The sequence below is a fragment of the Crocodylus siamensis genome, chromosome 4 (assembly GCF_052110815.1).
Source record: "Crocodylus siamensis isolate JL-2025a chromosome 4, ASM5211081v1, whole genome shotgun sequence".
Classification (NCBI taxonomy): Eukaryota; Metazoa; Chordata; order Crocodylia; family Crocodylidae; genus Crocodylus; species Crocodylus siamensis.
Window position 1 is genome coordinate 51,515,253 of NC_143398.1, and position 21,451 is coordinate 51,536,703.

The 21,451-nt window shown below is 42.3% G+C and overlaps 1 protein-coding gene across 2 annotated transcripts in view; it reads left to right on the forward strand.

The window, feature by feature from the left end:
• The window catches only part of DOCK4 (dedicator of cytokinesis 4), a 423,704-nt gene that overhangs the window by 144,393 nt on the left and 257,860 nt on the right, over positions 1-21,451 (forward strand). For both annotated transcript variants that reach the window (XM_090042292.1, XM_090042293.1), the window contains exons 2-5: positions 2,506-2,589; positions 3,561-3,601; positions 11,681-11,736; positions 13,684-13,780. In XM_090042292.1, the coding sequence (XP_089898418.1) occupies positions 2,506-2,589; positions 3,561-3,601; positions 11,681-11,736; positions 13,684-13,780 (278 nt within the window). The remainder of the gene's footprint in view (positions 1-2,505; positions 2,590-3,560; positions 3,602-11,680; positions 11,737-13,683; positions 13,781-21,451) is intronic.

A 21,451-nucleotide genomic window follows, 5' to 3' on the forward strand; every position in this document is an offset into this window, starting at 1 on the left:
CTGAATCCAGTGAGAGTTGTATTTATAATTAAGTGCAAAATTTGGTTCATATTACATGCAATGAAATACCATTGTCACCCACTTCTAAATAATCCTATTCTCTCTGTTTTGGAGAACATTTTTAAATTCAGTGCTAATTTTAAAACTTGAAACACTTACTTTCCTTAGGTCAGTTAGAAAAAAATCCTTTTCAGTTTGTGTGGAATTGTGCATGAAAAGATAGCTTCCTGAATTACGGACAGTCCTCAGACTTACAACACAATTGGCTCCTGAAAACCACGTCTCAAGTCAAAAACGCTGTAACATGGAACCGATTTTTCCCATTGGAAACAATGTTATAAATGAGGGACTGGTTCCCGAACCAAGGCCTGATACCCTCTTTTCACCAAAAATAACCCAGAATTTTGTACTCAAATCAATTACAGATGAGTAATATAGCTACATCAATATATTTATATTGTAAATAGCAATCATATTGATTTGGAAGGACTTCTTTAAGGTGACTTTGCTCGACTTTTTAAAAGGCTCTTGGTTGGACTTTTTGAAGAGTTCTTGCCTGGAGTCTTCTCAGGATTCTTGCCTGCAAGTTTTTCTGGAGTCTTATCTGCTTTCTTAAAGAAAGTTTCCAAGGAAATTTGGACAGATGTTCTCCAGGGAGATGGGCGATGCAGCGGACTTGTTTGCTGGTGTGGCATTGGATCAAGCATTGTAAAGTCAAGACTGACGTCAAAGTTGAAACCAGGTGTCAATTTCTAAAGGTTGTGAATGTGAAAGGATGCAACTCGAAATGTTGTAAGTTGAGGACTGCCTGTACCCAACTAGTTGTGTCAGTGTTCCACACCAGTAGTTGCAAAGCATCAATTTATTTAATTTGTGTATGTGATTTTTGACAGCTTCCATGCAAAAAAGCATTGCAGATCATGATTACAGTAAAGGGAATTACCAATCTAAAATACGTTTTCTCTTGGTTTTGCAAATACCTTAAAGCTCCATTGCCTGTACTGTTGGGCAGTTCTTACTGCTCTCTGTTGCTTTGAGCAGTTCTTATAGTTTAAATTGGTATAAAATCAAAATGGAATGTGTTCCTAGACTCTAACTTGGTATATCTGTCCAAGAAGAGGATTTGTCCTGCTGGGTTAGAATCAAAACCCAAAACTTTCCAGTGATGTCTCAAAATGGATTTTAAATTCTAGTGGCTGTTGCCAGCTAATTGCTCTTGAAACAGTGCAGCAAGGATACAAGGTTGGACAGTATATTTTATCCTAGTTGGATATATTCTTTGCTTAGGGAAGGCGGACTTGTGAGTGGTCAAGAACTGTAAAATGGGCATGTAACTTGCACTTAGATTATTGCAGTTCCTTGAGAGGTCTAGTAGTCATTCATGATGCATGTCTACTATACATAGGTTTCCTCTTTTCTTTAACCATATGTATATTTGATTCTTTGTCTCTGACTTATTTGTTAAGTAGTATTTTGTCATAGCAAAGTGGCTGCTATTTACCTGCTAAGTAGTCTTCAACAATGCCCTGTCAACATCAGTGTTAACTCTGAAGCATGCTCTGGCTTAGTTGTCTATTACACTTTTTTTGGTTTTTCCCCTCTGTATATAAAAGCTATAAAATTAAGCCCCGCTATTTTACCATCAGTGCTGGAAAGCAAATTTCTGTCTCTTAACTTATAAAGTTGTTATCATAGTCTACTTGAACAGCATAAAATATTGTGGGTGCTCCTAGTGCTGTGTATGAAACTTGCTTTGAATCTCCATATTTCTAATCATACTCAGTTTAAGTGTCTTGTAAATTTGAAGCTTATGTCTTCAACTTTTGGAAGGCAAATATTTAATTTTTCTTTCTTGAGTTCAGTGTTATTGTGAAAGTAGATGGTCTTTGTATTACAGGAGGTAATATGTGGAACATTTTGAAAGCAGGGAAAAGAGGTTTCTTTACCATTTTTCAGGCTTCCTTATTAGATCTCCTGCCTTGAAAAGTTTGCATGCCTGCTCTTGCTGCTCATGGTTTTCCCAAGCAGTTCTAAACTGCTGTCCTCAGTAGTGTCAATTAAGTAACTATAGATATATTATTTTGTTTGGCAAAGTAAAAGAAGCAGCAAGAGCACCAGTGCTGACTGTTAGATTCAGGAAGTCTGAAATGCATCTGTTTACCCTGGGTTCACATTTTAAAGGATATCCTCAGACCTAAATGGTCTAGAAAACCTTTTTTTAAATACAAGTTTAAATTCTGCAGATATTGATGGGTTAAGCAGCTGTTCTCTCTGAAGCAAGCTTTTGACCTATTTTAATGAGGGAGCAAGTGGATAATTTTTCTAGGCCTGTGTTTGGTATTCCATTAAGAAAAACCTCCTTTTCTCTTTTTTTCCCCCCATTCCCAACTTGGTAATTTACACTAAATCTGCTTCTTAAAAATCTGTTTTCCTCTGAAGTATAAAAGTCTAATAGCATGCCTTTTTAAAATGGTGTGATTAATTGAAATTTCATATCTCTTTCAGTAATAGCCAGTTTTCGAGGAACAGTCCCACATGGATTGTTGTTGGAGATTGGAGATACAGTTCAAATCCTGGAGAAATGTGATGGTGAGTATATAAGTTAAAACTGATTTTAATGACTTGTTGACATATTGATGTTTAAGTCCCATTCATTTTAATTTATAATATAGAAGTTATAAAATTATAGTAATATACATCTATATTTTCCTATTTTCAAGGGGTTTCTTGTTTTCTCTCATTGTTTAATTAATATCCAGGGAGAAGAATAGTTATTAAAACAGCAGGGAGGTCTTTTTGTGAGTTTTCTTCAGCTTTCTTGATATTTTCCAGGAAAGCTTGACATTTAGCAGGAAGCATTCAAACTTCATTACAGTTGACAAGTCTAAATCTCCCTGAGTGTTGGCCCATCCACCTGCCTTTATTTTGATCTAGATGCTACTGTCCTTAAATATATATTTCTGCCTTTATTTCAATGTGTGCACAGAGCTATAATAGAGGAAATACACTTGCTTTTCTTCAGTAGCAGTATTTCTTTAATATCCTACTGAGAGTCAGTTTCTTGAAGCTATTTTTCATCGTTTAATATAATATACCTTTTGTTTTCATGGGTGTGGGGATGATAAACTGCTAATCTAGTTAGTCCTGGTTAAGCCTTGTCATAAAATGCATTAAATCAATGTTAGTTATTTTGAACCAGGTGTATTAGAAGTTTAATTTAATTATATAGCTAATACCCCCAGACTTTGACATATAATAACTGTTCATAAAACAGATTACAGTAGATAAAAGCCCACTTCTACCTTTTGGCTAGAATAACATCCAATACAAAAAATAGGCAGAGTGCATTGCTGGAGTCATTTGTAGAGAGAGAGAGAGAGGCTACAATATTGCTGGAAATAAGCATGAAGTAAATTCTGGTTAAAAAATTGCCTTTTATTATATAGATTATACTTAGAATGACTGTAGTCAGACTGATCCCAAAGAGGGATATTAAACTATTTTTAAAATGCTAGCAGATTATGTATTTTTAAAGGCAAAATTACTTTTTTTCCTTACAGGTTGGTACAGAGGATTTGCCTTAAAAAATCCAAATATCAAGGTAAATATCCAGCAATTTTGAACTGTAGCTTGAATTCTTGTACAAAATGCAAAATTGATTTTAAAATCATCATATACTTTGTGGGTAAAAATAAGTTTCCTGTTATGAAACTATCACTGCTTGATGATATACTCTTGCACTTGATGTTATGTATTTTGATTGATGTGATTCTGGACCTGGGTTACATTTCTGAAATGCTCTGAAATATTGTGAGAATGGAAAATTCTCTTTTCTTTAGTCAACAAAGGTGAAAGTTCTCAAGTTAGAGGAACTAAATTAAAAAGAGGAATAGGTGCTGTAAACCATGGGTATCAAGTAGGCCTGTGTGAAGCGGCAAGTATTCGAGTCAGATTCGGCTGATTTGGAGGGACAGTGATTTGATTATGCGATTGAGTCACTGTCCTGATTCAATTTAGCCGAACTGGATTTGGAGATTTGGCGCAGATTCGGAGATTTAGCCATACAGTATAATGGGGAATCACTGAAATACCTATAACTTTGTCAATTTTGGGCCAATTCAGATAAAAGCAGCAGGGACGGTAGCAGAGGGCATGAAGCCTGCCAAGTTTCAAGGACATAGGTGCAGGTGTTTCTGTAAAAGTGGCCCTCAAACTGTTAAAAGCAAAACTCGTATCACTTGTGTATGTTAAGGGGTGTAGGTCGTAGCCATGTTGGTCTAAGGACATAGGCAGAGAAGGTTCTTTGTGTCAGTCTGATGTCTTTTATTAGACCAACTGAAGAGTTGGAGAACTATATCTTAGCAAGTTTTCGGGTTTAAAAACCCTTTATCAGGCTGAGGAAGCATCTGCAGTTGGTGTGTGCTATTCATTCTATCTAGGGAGAGTAAATAAGCCAGTGGCTGGGCTGCAGGCAATGAAGCCAGTCAGTGAAAATGTACATTGAGGCAGCAAGGGGTGAGAGACAGGCTGGGGGGGCGGGGGGGCGGAGGGGGGAGAGGGATGTAGCAGCCAGGTAAAAGTGTAGAGGTAACTTGGGAGTCAGATGTCTAGCAGGTGGTAGTGTCATAAATCCAATATCTGTATCGAGTCCATGAGTTTTTATATACAGTAGATTTCAGAAAGGAAGTTTGTAGGCTTGTCTACAAAAGGTCTTTTATAAATTCCCTTGGAGGATAAGGACAGAGATTGGAGAGAGTGGTTTTCTTGTGAGAAATGTGTCCCCACTGGTAATTGGGTGTTCTTGTCCTTAATAGATGTCCAGTGTGCATTCATTCTGGTGTGCAGTTGTTGTTTGGTCTCTCCTACATATTTTCCATCAGGGCATTCGGTGCACTGGATGAGATGTATAACGTTTCTGGAGGTGCAGCTGTAAGATCCAGGAATGGTGATGGTTCTGTTGTGGAGTGCAGTAATTGTGAGGGTACTGTCTCTCACCCCAATGCCTCAATTTACATTTTCACTGACTGGCTTTCTTGCCTGCAGCCCAGCCTCTGGCTTCTTTAGTATTCATTCTATCCAGGAAGAGCGCACACACCAACTGCAGATGCTTCCTCAGCCTGATGAAAGGTTTTTAACCCCGAAAGCTTGCTAAGATATATTACTCCAATTACTCAGTCTAATAAAAAATATTGGACTGACCCAAAGAACTTTACCTTGTGTGGGTTAAGACAGAGCAGTATAAATGCAGCAGGGATAGTAGCCTATAACAGGGGTCCTTCCTGGCTTTGGTTATATCTTGGCCTGCCCACCTGTTTCTGGGCCAACCACCCCGCCCCTCTTTCTCCTACCACACCTTGATGGAAAACTGATTCAGATATTACTCAGGCGGGAAGCTGCCCATTTAGGTCTCTGATGTCTAGGGATGACATACATTCCACAGCTCCATACCTTCCCTACACTGTGGCCCATGCCTTGCAGATGGCTTTCCCCAGCTAGGACTGTGCGTGCATGTAGTGACCCACCTTTCACCAGGGACGTTAGCAGTCCTGGCATTTTCTGGGGCTGCTGTGTCGCCGGCGGTCCCACCAGGCCTCCCTACACTGGCAGGGTGCAGTTTTCGGTCATGCCCAGGACCTGGGATCTCTTCCTTCCTCATAGTCCCAGTCCATACCTCCAAGTTCATCCTGGCATGGGAGCTCAGCAGGGAGATGTTCTTCCCCTGCTGGCTGGTGAAAAACTAAACTGCCACCTCCGGCTTTGAGAGAGGGGCATTAAATGGTTGTGAAAGCAACTTAAGAAAGGAAATACGTGCTGAGTGAGGAGGGTGACATACACTCCAGCTGCATGTGGAACTTGGAGAACCCCAGCAACAGGAGGTTCACTTTCAAGAACACCAGCTGCTCTACCAAACCAGGATCTAAGGAGGTGCGGTGGGGTGTCACAACATCCCCACCTATGCTGAACATCCTCTTGCTTGGAACATGGATCGGTGGACAGGACAGGTGTTCCCAGGCACCTGTGGCCAGATCCTACCACATCTGGCTGCAGATTGCCCATCAGCCAAGGGGTCACATTGCAGAGGCTCCACAACCTCGGTGAGATGGGAAGTCACCGAGACCTCTGCACTACCTGCCACATGGTGGGGTCTGGTGCCTCTTGACCCCAACATTGAAGCTATACCCTTGACCCACATTGGCAGCAGCTGTGGTGGAGGAGATTAGCTGGTGCTTGGAGTGCCGGCATGGGAAAGTAGATCCCCCTTTTCCACGCCCCCCTTCTGTCTCCATAACTCTGTTCACCAGCACCTCTGTCCAGTGATTAAGGGTTTTGCTGCTGTAGATGCTCCCCTCGGGTGACACATGCCTGCCAGTGCGTGGACTGTATTGAACCTCAGCAGATCCAGTTGTTTCTTGATGCCCTTCTTCAGCTGCTTCACCAGTGCCTGCACCTCTGGGGAAAGCGGCTTGCCCCAGCCAGGAACACTGATTCCCTGGAATTTCTCCATTTGATTCTCAACCTCCTTCACTATGGGGAATACCTGGCTAAGGAGGGCCTCGCCAGCACTGAGGCTGTCAGTGGATTCAAGGAATGGCTGGAGGACCACCAAGATCTGAGAGATGGTATCCAACAATGTTTTGTTAAGGGGGCTGCTAATCCCAATCTCCCTGAGCAAGGCCATCTCATGGATGGCCTTCTGTTGCTTGACCAGCCTTTTCAGCATCGGGTATGTGGAATTCCATTGAGTCTCCACATCCTGCAGGTTTTTGTGCTGCAGGATGCCCACTCTGCCTGTTTGTCCCACAACATCTTGCCTCCCATGATGCTCCAATGGAAGTAGCCTGCCACCTTCCTGCATCTGGAAATAAGATGGCCAGTAGTGGTAGTGATGGTGCCATCACTGGCATCCCTGTCCCCCTCCAATGTCCCTGACTATGAGGCAGAACTTGTGCGCTACGCAGTGGATGCCAGCAAAGTTGGTATCACAGAAGACCTTGACCATATTGGCCCTGCTGTCAACAACCATGAACCCGCAGGTGAGCTCACCCTGCCCTATGAGCCACTGTTGCAACATGTGGTTCATGGCCCCCATGATCTCTGTTGCTATGTGGGACTCATCCATCACCTCTGCTTGAAGGAGAGTCCACTGATGGCCTGACTGATCACACCAGTGCCCTGTGATGGAGAGGTAGGCATGATCTCCACCCTGGCTGCTTCAGATGTCTGAGGTGAAATGCAAGGCTACCTGTGGCCCTGCCTTGCACAGCTCCTCCTATAAGTACTCCCTGCATGCCTCGTATAGGGAGGGTACCACCATCCTGCTAAAAGTGGTGTGTGCAGGCATTCGGTAGGATGGGACCATGAGCCGCCTGAACCCTGGACATTCAACAAAGGAGAAGGGCTGGCCATCCAGAGCAAGCATCTCCCCAATGCTCTGGGTGACCTCACTCACCCTTGCAATGGGCCCCCCCTTTGTCTGTGGCTTTCCCTCATTGGTCCAGGGTGGCCTGCCTCTGCTTCAGGGGGCTGGGAGCTTTAGAGCAAGAGGGGGACTTCTTTTGGAGCATGCTTCTACTGGTGTTAGGTTGAGGAGGAACAAGGGCAAGTGGGTGCTTCCTCCTGAGATGCAACCGTGTTGCCATGATGGTGAAGTGTTTCACGTCCTTGCCCCAGCTGATCTGCCTTTGGCAGTGCTGGCAGGTAGCATACTTGGGATCATCTGCCACCTCAAAATGATGCCACACTACACTACTCCCCCTGATTCTGAGTTGAGGTTGGGGATCCTGCCTTATCCCCCTTCTCAGCAGGCAGAGGTGCAACAACCTGCCCACACAACCTCCTTCAAAGTGCCTTCCAGAGAAGAAGACCTGCCTCTAGGGGAACTTTGAAGTGTGTGGAACACAAACTCCGATTCCCCCTCCTTCCCCAGAACTTCCTTGGCTATGGCATTCAGCTTCTCTGTTTCCAGATCCAGCTCCTCCTCTGGCATTGGGAGGCTCATGCTGGGAGCTGCAATTGGGGTGGAGGAGACTCATGCTGGGGCTGGTGGCTATTTCTGGTGTTAGTGGAGGTGGTGCAGGGACAGGTACTGCTTCCACCTCCCTGCTCCCACTGGCAGCAGAAGACTCATTGCTGCTAGGAAAGAAGGTGCGTCTATGTTTGGGTGAGGGAACTTGCAGCTCACCCTCTCCCCCCTCTAGCCCCTCTCCCTCCCCTGCCAGGAGACCTGGCACCTGCCTTTTCAGCACACTTCATAATGTTTGGTGGCTGGAAAGTGTGTGTGTGTAATATATCTTGCATGTGTTTAGTGTGTGTGTGAAATATATGTGCTTTCCTACACAGAGATGGATGACACACTGTCAGGGAAAACACAGCTGTCTTTTTAAAAAGTGTGTATGTGTGGGGGAAATAACAAGAACAAATAAGAGGATTTTCAGGGAAGAATAAGTTGAAAGGAATGTTTTGGATAGGGATAAGTAGAGGGATTCTAGGTAGGTGTAATTAGTAAGGTGTATCCAATCCTTTCCAAGAAGAGAGATTAGCAAGAGACAGCCTTAATGCTGTTTCTACGTCCTTCCCCCAGAGCAGTGTGACTGGAAGGGAACTCAGGGAAAGATCAGGCACTGGCCAGCTACAGATGTCAATATCAGAGCAGTCTTCCCCCCAGCTCCACACTCCCTCTCCTCAGTTCCTGTTTCCCTGCTAGACCGCCTTCCGAATTGTCAAAGCTTTTTGGAATTGATTCAGATGCTTCAGATAGATTCAGAGCTTTTAATGGGTCTTCTGATTCAATTCGGATTCAGTGATTCGGCTGCCAAATCAGGCAAAATCTTCTCCAAATTGAATTGGCTACCGAAGCTTTGCACACCCCAATTATTAAACATGGTCAGTAGGCTGCATGTGGCCTGCAGAGCAACTCTGTCTGGCTCTCAAAACTACTAGCAGGCATAGTAGTTTGGAAATCTGGAGGTGTATCTAGAGGGAGTGGCCTGCCACAAAATCTGTGGCCCTCTGGCCCTGGTGGACATGGTGATAGGTAGCAGGAGAGCAAGTAAGGGCTGACACAGTCTCAATCACCTCTGACCACTTCATGTGTTGCCATGCCATAACCCTATCTTGCTGGGCACCAGCTCCCACCACATTCTCCATGCTGAGGCAAAGTACTGGAACTGCACCAAGGTGGAGGGCAAGCCTCAGCTCCAGATTCAGCATGGGGCAGTCGTTGGAGCCTCTGCAGCATGCCCTGGGTTGGAGGCAGAGCTGCCACTGCTGCCTCCGCTACTGCTGCGTGCTCAGGACCAGAGGTAGAGCCATTGCCACTACTGTTCAGGGTTTTGTTAAACCCACCTGGAGAAAACTATTTGCAAAAGTCTCTTGGGCTTCTCTACATACTCATCCCAAACCTCTTCTTCCATCTTTTCTCTTTTCCAAACCTCTTTGCTTCGAGACCAACTTGAATATGCTGTTGGCTCAGTTCATACTCCCATTTCCTATTTAAACATAATCCGTCAGTCTTTGCTCAATTAAATCATCCATTTATTTAAATGAGAATTAAATAGTAGGAGTGCATAGTTAGGGGCATACTTAAATTGTGATTTTATGAAACCATTAAATTGGGCATTTTCTGTGAAATCAAAAAAAAAAACTTACTAAAAATAAAATGCTGACTCTCCAAGTGGAGCCAGTTGCCCTCATGGTCACTGTGGCCTGACTTCACAGCCCACCAGGGGGGAGCCCTGGCATGAAGGGGAACAATCAAGATGGCAGTCGCCCTACCATCTCTGTCCCTTGAAGCTAATTGGTTGAGAAAGTCAGTGGTGAGGGGTGAGCTCATTGTGAAAAGGCTGTGAAATCAGCTTCATGCATAGGGAGAGGCCTGTGAAAATCCCTGCAAATCACTGTGACTTAGATCCCTGTGCATAATGAATTATGTCTAATTACATATCAGTTGTAGCAAAAACACAGTATCTGCATATGATATCCTTTGGGGTTAATGGGAATAATGATGATAGGCTTAAGACCCTTATTTTTTCTGAGTTTTCTTGTATTAAAACAGGCTGAGAATTAGTCAGTGCTTCTGTGATCTCACTTCAGTTTGATATATAATCTTATATAGTCTTGAACTTAAAGTGTGGCTATGAGCTGCTGTTGTTCAGCAAGTACTTACTTTCATTGTTGGTTTTTGGCCTGCAAAAAAAACCATACAGTATTCTATAAACAATAGTATAGAAATTACTATACTAGTGGAAGTTGTGTTAAGATCCCTGAGGAATGAGGATGCTATTCTAGTTTTCAAACCTTGAGGGTTAAAGTGATTTTTCTGAATTAAACTTTGAAAATGAGCCTTCCTAAAAGGCAAAGTAGTCTGTTAGTATTGTCAGAATTCCTTACCAGTTAATTGCCATCTGTGTTATAGCAAGAGGCACCATCAGCTGTACTAAACAATGGAGAATATATATTCTTTTTTAAATTTTTCATTTGAATTTGCTTATATTTTAACTATCAATTCTGTCCTCTAAAAAAAATGTGTTATGTTTTGTTTTTATTTTAAAGATGTGTTTCTTAGGGTGTATTTGCTTATTACCCTGCTTATGATCTCACTGCTCCATGCAAAGAGATGGCTAGTTTAATCGCTGCAGCATTACCATCAGAGAGCATGAAAGAATGACACTGCTAGTGAGCAGGTCCTAAATACAGAGTGCAGTAAGAGTATTTTGTTCTGCAGATATGTGCCAGATGATCAGTTTTGCCACAGATACAACAGCCACAGATTATTTGTCAGTAATTAATAGAAATATATGTAGAGGCTATGTTGCAATATACTACTTACTGTATTTTCTTGAATCAAACACACTCCCAAATAAGTTGCACAACTCATTTGTGGAAGGCAGTGAACCGAAAAAGATTTTTCCAGAGTTATGGATGCATCATGCATGGAAAGAGCCTAATCTTCAGCTGACTCGCCCTCCCTTTCCTGCTTAACTAGTAGCTGAAACCCTAGCTGCTGATATAGATTTGTTTCCATGGGTACATTTATGATTTTGAAAAGGGCTAAAGCATCTGCACGACTATGAGAAAGGAGAAGAAAGACCAGAAGCATCTAGCTGACAGCAAACTTGCCATAAGAAAGGTTAGCTTGATTAGTGGAACATCAAAGCCATTAAAAAAAGAGAGAGATGTTCATCACGTGTGGATTGATAAGTCATTTGACTCTCTCAGTTGCCTAAATAGTAATGCCATTGCTGCTGTCCTGTGGAGAAGGGATTAAACCAGGGTACTTCTTCCAGACAGAAAATCAATTTTCTCATTTAAGACGCACACCCCAATTTTGGCGGGGGGGAGTGCTGATTAAGTAAAAAAGTTGGTTGGTATGCAAGTAAATACAGTGGAGTACTCATTTTAGCCTCTAATTTAGAATTATATAGAATAGCTATAACTTTTGGTTTTGCAAATATTTGATTTGTTGATAATATTTGCAATTTTGATCACATGCAATTTTTATGCTTCATTTTCTAAACAATTGCTGCTCTTTCCATTATGAACAGTGTCACGTTGGACATTTTTAAAAATTTGGTATAAAGTGTTTTCTGAGAAATTTGTTAGCCTAAATTCAAGATTTTCTATTAATTGCAGGCAGCTTAATGATTTTTTTTGTTTGTTTCTTAACATGTTTTTCTTTCAGGGCATATTTCCCTCGAACTATATTCATCTGAAAAATGCATGCGTTAAGAACAAAGGGTAGGTGCCAGTTCTGGTTCAAATATTTGAGGACATGCAGATTGTTGAAAAAGGCTGCTTTGTAGCTAGAATAAAGAAGATATATTTTTCATTGGTGTTTAACCCTATAAAATCTCAGCTCACTGGCACAAAAGTTAAAATGGATAATTTTTACCAGCTTGGAACTTTTATTCAGGCACAAGGTTGGAGTGTCTTTATTTAAAATTTTGTATAGGACAGAAATGGGATAATCACCTATGTCATGTAGCATATATATAGAGAACAATTGTATATTTAAATTTATTGATAAGTTCTTATGTTAATTCGGGCTTACTTTAATAAGAGGTGGCTGCCTTACCTAAAGTTGTTCTCTACAGCACCCTACATACAATAGGCTACTAGCTATTGTTGATTGTTGCATTTTTTACATTACTGAGAACTATTTTTTGTCTTAATTTTGGATGTCTACTAGTCTGTATTCATCATCTCAGGTGAAGTTAAAAATCTAAAAAACCCACGCCCGTAATGTTGAGGTTTGAATTAGAATTTAGAAACTGTACCAGTTTCCAATTTCTAAAATGTTGTAAATAGAAGAAATGCTGAAGTCCAAGCTTTGTGACCAGTAATGAAAATCTTCCATCCATCATGGAACCACTAAATCCTGGGCTGGTCAAGTGAAACTGAATTACTTATTGTGCGCTCAACAGGCTACTCCTTGCCATAGTGCTGAATTGCTGTGCTGTTTACACTTATCTGGTCATGTCCCTCCTGGTAGGAATAAGTTAAAATTCTCCTGTTCTTTGACAAAATGGGATTTTTTTGTGAAAATGCATAAAAAACTGCTTCCTGTAGAAGATGAACCTTTTATTTAAAAAAACAAACAAACAAAAATAAAACAAAGCCCCCAAACCCTTGGAAAACTGTAAAAAAAACAATTGTTTTGTACATAGTGCCATGGTGCCTCTGGGATTTGTAATTCTGCTGTGCCATGCCTCTGTTCAATACTCAGTGGACCAGGTTCCCCATCAAGGCTACATTTCCCATGATGTACTGTGGCCCAATATTTGCATATTGCATCATGGTAACATGGCAAGGGAACAAGAGAATATGACATTGCTTAGGTAAAAAACCATGCCAGAGATTGTGAAGTGCTCCAAGATCTACTGACAGAGAGCAAATAGGACGAAGTGGCACTCTGTTACGTTAACATCAGATGAAATAGCTGTTGCCTTTGAAAGCTCATGCCTTTCTGAACCAGTTAGCTTCTGAGGTGCTGCCCTGCCCTACCTTCAGACTAACACAACTAACCACCTTCCCAGGTATTATCTTTCATAGCCATCTCTGTCATGACTCCTTACCTGGATGATGTCTCTCAAGAAGGCTCTAAGGCCCAATAAGGGTAATAACGCTAACCATCTTCCCTGAGATCTAATGATGTAAGAACAAAGGATGATGATTGCTATTAAAATAAATACATTTTAAGAATTTTTTGTAGCTCGATCTAAAATATTGCAACACCTCTCTTTCCTCCTGTTCACACTGGAGAGCCTTTCTGGTTTTCCTGAAGTTCTTGCTTATGATCTACCTTAGAGAGTGATTGCTGTAAGAGGAGTTTAAAATGAAAGAATGATTTCATTTGTTTAGTCACCAAATTCACAGAATCAGAAGCCAGTTGTCCTTCTAACTATCAGGAAATATTTATGAACAAGTTTGAAGGACTTATTTGATGTTAAACTATAGATGAAATCCTGACTAAGTTGGTGGTAAAATTCTTGTGTAACCAGGGACTCACCCCACAATTTACCTATGGTGAGTAAAACATTTGCACAAGTGAAAGTCATGATGATGTAAGAAAAGCACCATATAAATTAATAAGCATCACCATTTGTAGAAAAGAGGAATTATGTTAATAATAGTTATGTGATTTGTGATGTTGTGTAATATCATATATTCTTCTGGATGTCACAGGCAGTTTGAAATGGTTATTCCAACAGAAGACTCGGTTATCACAGAGATGACATGTACTTTGAGAGACTGGGGAACAATGTGGAAACAACTTTATGTGGCAAGTACTATATAACATTGTTTTGCTTGGAAACTGTTTAAAGTAATAGATTCTCTTATCTTACAAATAATGTAACAAACTAGCCTGCATTTAATAAAAACAGAAACAGTATTCTTTCAAAGACTGAAGGCAGGTGCTTTTTTTCCCTGTAGGTTGTATTTACCAGGGCCCCTTTTTGTCAGGACTTTTTAATCCAGTATTTATGGTTTTCTGCCAGAGGCTAACTAGGACATCTGTTCACCTCATAATAGCTAGTAAAACAGAAGAATAAATCAAAATGGCATAGCTGCTTATTTTAGCCTAACTTAAAAAAAAAGGTAAGATTTGGGAGGTGTTACAACAGACATCTGAAATGGCAATATTTACACCATGCCAGTTAAAATGCAAAATGAAAGCAAGAACAACATCAAATGATTCTTTTTCATATACAGATGACCAGAAGTCACACAACAGAAGAGTAAAGGAAACAGACTAGACACTATTATAGTAAGGAACAGAAATAAATATGAAAGAAATGCTCTTTCTCCAAAATACTGATCAAACAGGGAATTAAAGTAGTCTAGTTGTTTGCATCTAATATAGTAAGGAAAAAAAAGGGAAAAGGATAAGGCGGAGAATTTCCAGTATCTGACACCTTTATGGTAGCTGTTAGTTTGATTTGGTTTATCATAGTGGAGTAACTTTTAGCCAAACTTCTTTTTTTTTTTTTTAAAAAGAAAGGCTTAGTTTTGTAGACCAAGTCAACCAGACCATATAGCTGCCTTTTCTAAGAAATGCTAAAGAGTAAAGGAAGAAAATAATCTTAGATAAAAAAAAAAAAGTGAGGTGTGTTCCATGAAATAAAAGAATAATTAACAAGTTGAAACTGCCTGACAGAAGAAACATACTGGAAAATATAATCATTGAAGGCTAAGACTGTTATAATCCAAGTGTGGAATATAAATTAGACTGCCTTAATTTTGGCTTGCTTATACGTTCTCTCGGTCCCTTATTGGCAAGGACAAAACTTGTTGCTTGAGCCAGTTGGTCATCATTTATGCTTAAAAATGAGTAAATCCCAGACAACATTTGAAAGCTTTAGAGACTTCGTTTGTTTCTTGATTAAAAATATTTGAGCACTAGTGAGAGGTTAAAGTTGCTTTTTTTCTGCCCCATAAGTAAAAAAATGTAATTGTTTTAAAGATCCAAAAATAGTTGTAGGAATTTTCAGATTTGGAGATTTTCAGCTTAATGTGATTGGATTGTCTGACCTTCTGCATACAACTGGCTATAGGATTTCCTGTATAAATTCTTGCTTCAAGGCCAACAGCTATGCTTGAAATAAAGTATATTTTTCAGAAAAACATCCAGAGTTGATTTTAACAATTTCCAGTGCTATATGTTCACTACAACCTTTATGAATTTGTTCTAGTCTTTGATTATTCTTACTATTAACCCATATTCTTGTCTGAATTTGTCTAGTTTCATCTTCTAGTCCTTTGATCTTGTGATACCTTTGTCTTCTAGACTGAAGGATCAAGTTTGTCATATTTCTGTTCCCTCAGGTTAGGAACAGACATTCAAAAAGCCTGAGCCTGAATTGATTCAATCTTTGCAGGTTAGTTTAACCTGGCTAGGCTGATTCAGTTTGTAATTGCACAGACATCCCAGAAATGCAGGTACGTGCCTACAGTGGTTCAGGCTAGAAGCTGGGGGCGGGGGTGCTCAAGCAGGCCTCCCTTCCCTTCTAGAGTGCTGAACTGGGACCGGGCATGGCCAGGCCCTGGCAGGACCTCTGGTTAGGGAATGGTTCCCCCACACCTGACCAGCGCAGCAGGGAATTGATAACATAGTATTTAACACCCCTAACTCAGTGTTTATCACCCCATTAAGAAAACAACAGAGAGATATTACCAGTTACCTGTTGATTCTGCCATTGTCCCATCTGCCACAGCAGGGACCCATAGCTAGCATGTGGTCTGCTAGCTAATGCTGAGGTGTTCGTGCAGGACAGAGGGGATCTGGGAATCCTTGCTTAGCAGGGAGTGGGGACGGGAGGATGGTAGCAGGGGAAAGCCAGGCAGACCCCTGTAGTCTCTGCCAAGCTCCTACCCGGGAGCAAAGGGGAGGTGCCAGCTCTGCTGTGGAGCAGGGAGCCCCACTCAGTCCTGAGCGCAAGCCGGGATGCTGGCAGGGTCTGGTTTAACTTAAACCAGCGAGGGGTCTGGGACAAACATTGCATAAACCAGTTTCACTCAAATCAGTTGTGTCTGATACTATTTTCAACCAGTTTTATCTCAAACCTGTTTCAGCCATTTTGAAACTAGTTTATGTGCACTGAACATCTATTCTGTTACAGATCTAAACCAGTTTCTGATTATTTAAACTGGTTTATGTGTAATGACTGTTCTTAGTAGATATTTACTGACAATGATCAAAACATTCATTTCATAAAAATAAACTAGGTTTATTTCTCTCTCTAAAAGTACTTCTTTTAAAGTTTTTAAATTTTTTCTTGTGGCTCTTTTCTCAATGCACTTTTTCCTGTATCCTCTTCTGAAGTATAGATACTAGAACTAGACAGTATTCTAGGAGCAGTTACATAACTTCCAAACACAGAGCTTGTGTTTGGGTAATTATTCATGAGACCCCTAAGCCTTACAGATTTCCTGTTTCCCAGGATGGAATCCTCCATTCTATAAGTATGTCTTTCATTTTTTGTTCCTAGATGTGTGATTCTTACATGTAGCTGTACTGAAATGCATATAGTTTTTTCTGCCCATGCTGGTCTGCATCAGTGATCTGTCTCTCATTTTTACTGTTCTTCAACCTTTGTATTGTCTACAAACTTTATCAGTGGTTATTTTTGGTTTTTCATTGATAAGAACATTAAATAAAGAAAACCCAATAACCAAACCTTACAAGGCTCCACTTAGAAACACACCTGCTCAGTCATGATTCCCCATAATTTCACTTTCAGACATCTATCATTTAAAGAGATGTCCCCTATTTAATGTGTGATGTGTTGATTTTTGTGGTATCTTAACTGCTTAATCTGAGCCATTTCTGTTACATTTAAAATGGAATTAACCTGTTAATTACATCTTAAATGGTGACTTGGCCACATGTTCACACAATTAATTAAATCAGCCACAGAATTATTTCACAAAGTATGTGTAATATTTTTGTGTCTGCTTTTCCTAGTACGTTAAATGTATAGTGTCACGGAGTCTACTGATGCTGGCTGCATGGCAGGGCTTGGTTGACAGTTCTCCCCATGTCCCCCGAGTCTCAAACTGGCTCTGGTGCAGGGGCAGGGCCAGGGCCAGAGCCAGGCCAACAGTCATCTGATTGTCTTGCTCATCTTTGGTACCACACCAGGGTCTTAAAACAGTTCCAGTGCAGTCCCAGGGCTAGGACTGATAATCGGCTGATTGTCAGTCTCAGCTCTGAGACTTCACTGGAATCTTGAACTGGTTCTTGTGTGGCCCAGGGGCTGAGACCAGCAATCAGCTGATTGTCAGTCCTGGAATCATGATCCCAGGCTTTTCTTGCACTGCCAGGTAGTAATGGTGCAATTTGGATCTGATCCTCAATCCCAGAATTGTGTATCCCGACATGCACGTGTATCCCGAGCATGGCAGAGGGCACAATTTTTGGCATCTGTGATCAGATCCCATTGCGCTATTAAATGAATGTGTTCCAAGAGCCTAAGTTAGTTGTATCAGCATTTTACTATTTATCAATCAAACTTGTAATCCCATGAAAAAACCCTCAGGCTAACTTGACAAGATGCATTTTCAATATACGTGTGCTGACTGTAATTGCATCATCGTATTGTTATTTAACAATACAATAATTTTTGTGTCATTATTTTGCCCGTGATTGATGGTAGGCTGATGAGACTATACTTTTCTTGGTTATCATATTTTCTCTTTTTTAATGCTGGCATAGCATTTCTTTTCTTCCAGTCCTTTGGAACTTTGCATAATCAGCATTAGCCAGCTCTTTGAAAACTCTTGGGTGCAAATTATCTGGATCTGCTGATGATAAAATCTTTAGTAGCTGATGTTTAACATTCTTCTTAGTTTACTGTTGGAGTGGAAAGTATGTGATATTAACGTACTATCTGTTTTTTTCCCCCAGAAGATTACCAGAGTTATTTAACATTTCTGTCTGTTCTGCATCACAGTATGATATTAACTCATAGAAATGTGCAACTGGTAGAGATCTCAAGAGATTATTTAGTCCAACTCCCTCAGCTGAGGCAGGATCAAGTACTGTCCCCAACAGCTCTTTTCTCAGACATTCTTAAAATCTTCCAATGAAGGACATTGCAGAACCTCCCTAGGTAGATTTATTCCAACAGTTGACTACATTTACAGTTAGAAAGTTATTTTCCCAACATCTAACCTAAATCTTCTTTGCTACAAAATGAGTGGATTTATTTTCCTTCCTTCAGTGGGCATGAAGAACAGTTGATCCTTTTTAACAACCTTTTACTTATTTAAAAGACTGTTAATATTAAACCTTAGTCTTCTCTTCCTGAGGCCTAATCCAATGGTTCTCAACCTTTATAGACCCAAGCATCTTGTTAGACTTAAGGCACCAATTGGAAAATGTCAGGTCTTCGATTTTACTCATTTTCTGACCACAGAAAAGTAATAGAAAAATTCTTATGGTGCATAGAAGTCAGACCACGCCAGGGCAGAATGTATTTGTCACTTTGGATTCCTATTTGAAATCTCTGGGTTTATCTTATGAATCCCATGTATGTGCTTGTACACCTGACAGTGCTAATATTGTCTGGCACCCAGAAACAGTCTTAAAAGGATCTCATGGCACCTCAGGGTGCCAGGACACTGTGGTTGAGAATCACAGAGTTAAACAAACCCAGTTCCTTTAGCTTTTCTTCATATTATTTTTCTCTATTCTCGATTCTCTCTACTTTGTCTTTAAAATTGGATGTAGTACTTTACCTAAGCCTTTGCCAATGCTCAGCAGAGTTACTGCCCATCTTCTATATATCAGTGGTTCTCAACATTTTTCATACCGGGACTCATTTGCAAAGATCAATGGCTTATCCTGACCCACACCACCCTGGCCCTATTGGTGTCTGACACAGTTGCATGCCCTCGGCACTTGTCTACCTGGCTACCTTCCCCCAGTGCCACCACTTGTCTCCCTGGCTACCTTCCCCCAGTGCCCCCTCCCTCCCTCCCACCAACCACCCATTTCCTCTGTGCACACACGCATACATCTGATGTGAAGTACAAAGCAGGGTAGATTTGCATCTTATAAGCCAGGCAAAGTGCATGTATCTGAGGTACAAATCCACATTGCCTTCTGCTTGACTAACATGTCTAAGGACAAGTCCCTGAGTTCAGCCTAACCCAGTGAGTGGCCTGTCTCTAGGCCAGTGGTTCTCAACCTTTCTGGACTCTAGGTCTCCCTCACTGGACTCAAGGCTGTGTGGCTCCATAATCATAGATGCTAGCATCTAGCTGCTTGCAGAGGGGCCCAGCCCTGGGGATGGCAGATCACCCAGGCTGGAAGAAACCAGAGCCTGTGTTTTTTTGCTTAGTTGATCTGCTCATCTCACATCTCATTTATCCCTTCACACATCAGGGCACCCGAGGGTGCCCCTGGCTGGAACTCACTGCTCTAGGCTGCTGGAGATGCTCTCAGGGCCTCAGCTAGTAGTACAAAGCAGCTAGTAGTGTGTGTGGGGGGGAAACAGGATGACGACAGGAGGCTGCTTGCATGGAACCAGTGCTGTTGTTGCCAGGGGAAGGGAGCAAGAGGGCCCCTGTGGTATGCCCTGGGTTGGGCATTACTAAGCGCTAATTAGAACTGGGCTGACTGCTGGGGGCAGGAGGGAGGGCCCTACGATGAGCTGCTTGCCTCAGCCAGCCTCAGCGTAGTCAGCAATAGTGGCATGGCCCCTGCGCAGTGAGGCAGCCAAGCCCCTAGTGCCAGCTATAGTTGCTTGGACCATGGGCTCCTGCTGCAGCCTCCCAGAAATCCCACGGCCAAGCAGCGCGGCTGAGCTGCAGTGGTGAGGTGCCAGTGGGCTAAGCTTGGGCTAGGGGTCAGTGGTGCTACAGCCTAGCAGGCTCAGTGCAGCCTCTTGCTTGCCTGGCACCAACAGCTGAACTGGAGTGGAAAGTGGCAGGGTGCAACACACACACCACCCCTCCCACCCTAACAGTCCCCAAGCTCTGGTCCTCCCTCTGCACCCCACATACTTACCTTCATCTGGCTTCTGGGGCTGCTTCCAGGGCCCTGCCTGGCTGTGTCTGACCATGCCCCAAGCAGCCTGTTGCATGCTGGAACACTGCCAGCCTACAAGGGAAAACCGAAGCTTTTGCGTGTTTTTCAGCCACTTGCAATATATTCTTGCAATCCATGGGCTCGGTCCTTGGGCCTGTGCTGTTCAATTTCTTTATCAGTGATTTGGACAACAGGGTGAAAAGCAACCTGTTTAAATTTGTTGATGATGCCAAAATTTGGGGTGAGGTGAGCATGCTAGTAGGGAGGGAAAGACTGCAGCAAGACCTGGATAGGTTACAGGGGTGGGATAACAAAAACAGGATGCGTTTCAATACTGACAAGTTCAGGATGCTGCACTTGGGCAATAGCAACCAGCAGCACACTTATAAGATGGGAAACTCTTTTCTTGAGCTTACGGAGGCAGAAAGGGATCTTGGAGTCATTATTGACTCCAAGATGAACATGGGCTGACAATGCGAGGTCACGGTTGGAAGGGCTCACCGCACCTTGTTATGCATCCACAGGTACATCTCAAGTACGGCCAAGAAGGTGATCCTCCCCCTCTATGCAATACTGGTCAGGCCACAGCTGGAGTACTGTGTCCAGTTCTGTGCACCCCACTTTGGGAGGGATGTGGACAACATTGAGAGGGTCCAGAGAAGGGCCACCCACATGATCCAGAAACAAGAGGGCAGACCCTACAATGAGAGACAGCAGGACCTGAACCTGTTCAGCCTTCACAAGAGAAGGCTGAGGGGGGACCTGGCATAACAAGGAATAACGGCCACAAGTTGTTGGAGAGTAGGTTTAGATTAGACATCTGTAAGAACTACTTCACAGTTAGGGCGGCTAGGATCTGGAACCAATTTGCAAGGGAAGTGGTGCTGGCTCCTACCCTGGGGGTCTTTAAGAAGAGGCTTGATGCCTTCCTGGCTGGAGTCATTTGAGCCCAGTTTTTCTCTTGCCCAGGCAGGGGGTCGGACTTGAAGATCTACAAGGTCCCTTCTGACCCTGCTTCTATGATTCTATGAAGAACTCTGCTATAGAAGACACTCTGGGCATGTCTATATGTGCAATTAGTGTGAATGAATAAAATCTGGAGCAGTAAGCATTTATTGCTCCCAGGCACCGCATCCACATGTGCACCCAGGAGCACAGCACATAGAGGTGGGTCGGAGCAGTCCTGGCTGGCAGGGAGTCCAGGAGGGCCAGCTTGCCAGCTCAAAGCTAGTCCCCCAGCTCAACATACTATGGAGGGGCTGGCTGGGACACGAGGGTACTTCAGAGCAGGTCTAGCCAGCAGGTAGCCCCCAGACTGAAGCAGTCTCATGGCCCAGCCACCCAGGGCAGCATCTACATGTGAGCTGCTGCAGCATTTTTTGCTCCGCAGCAGGTTAGTACTTGTAAATAAGATGCATA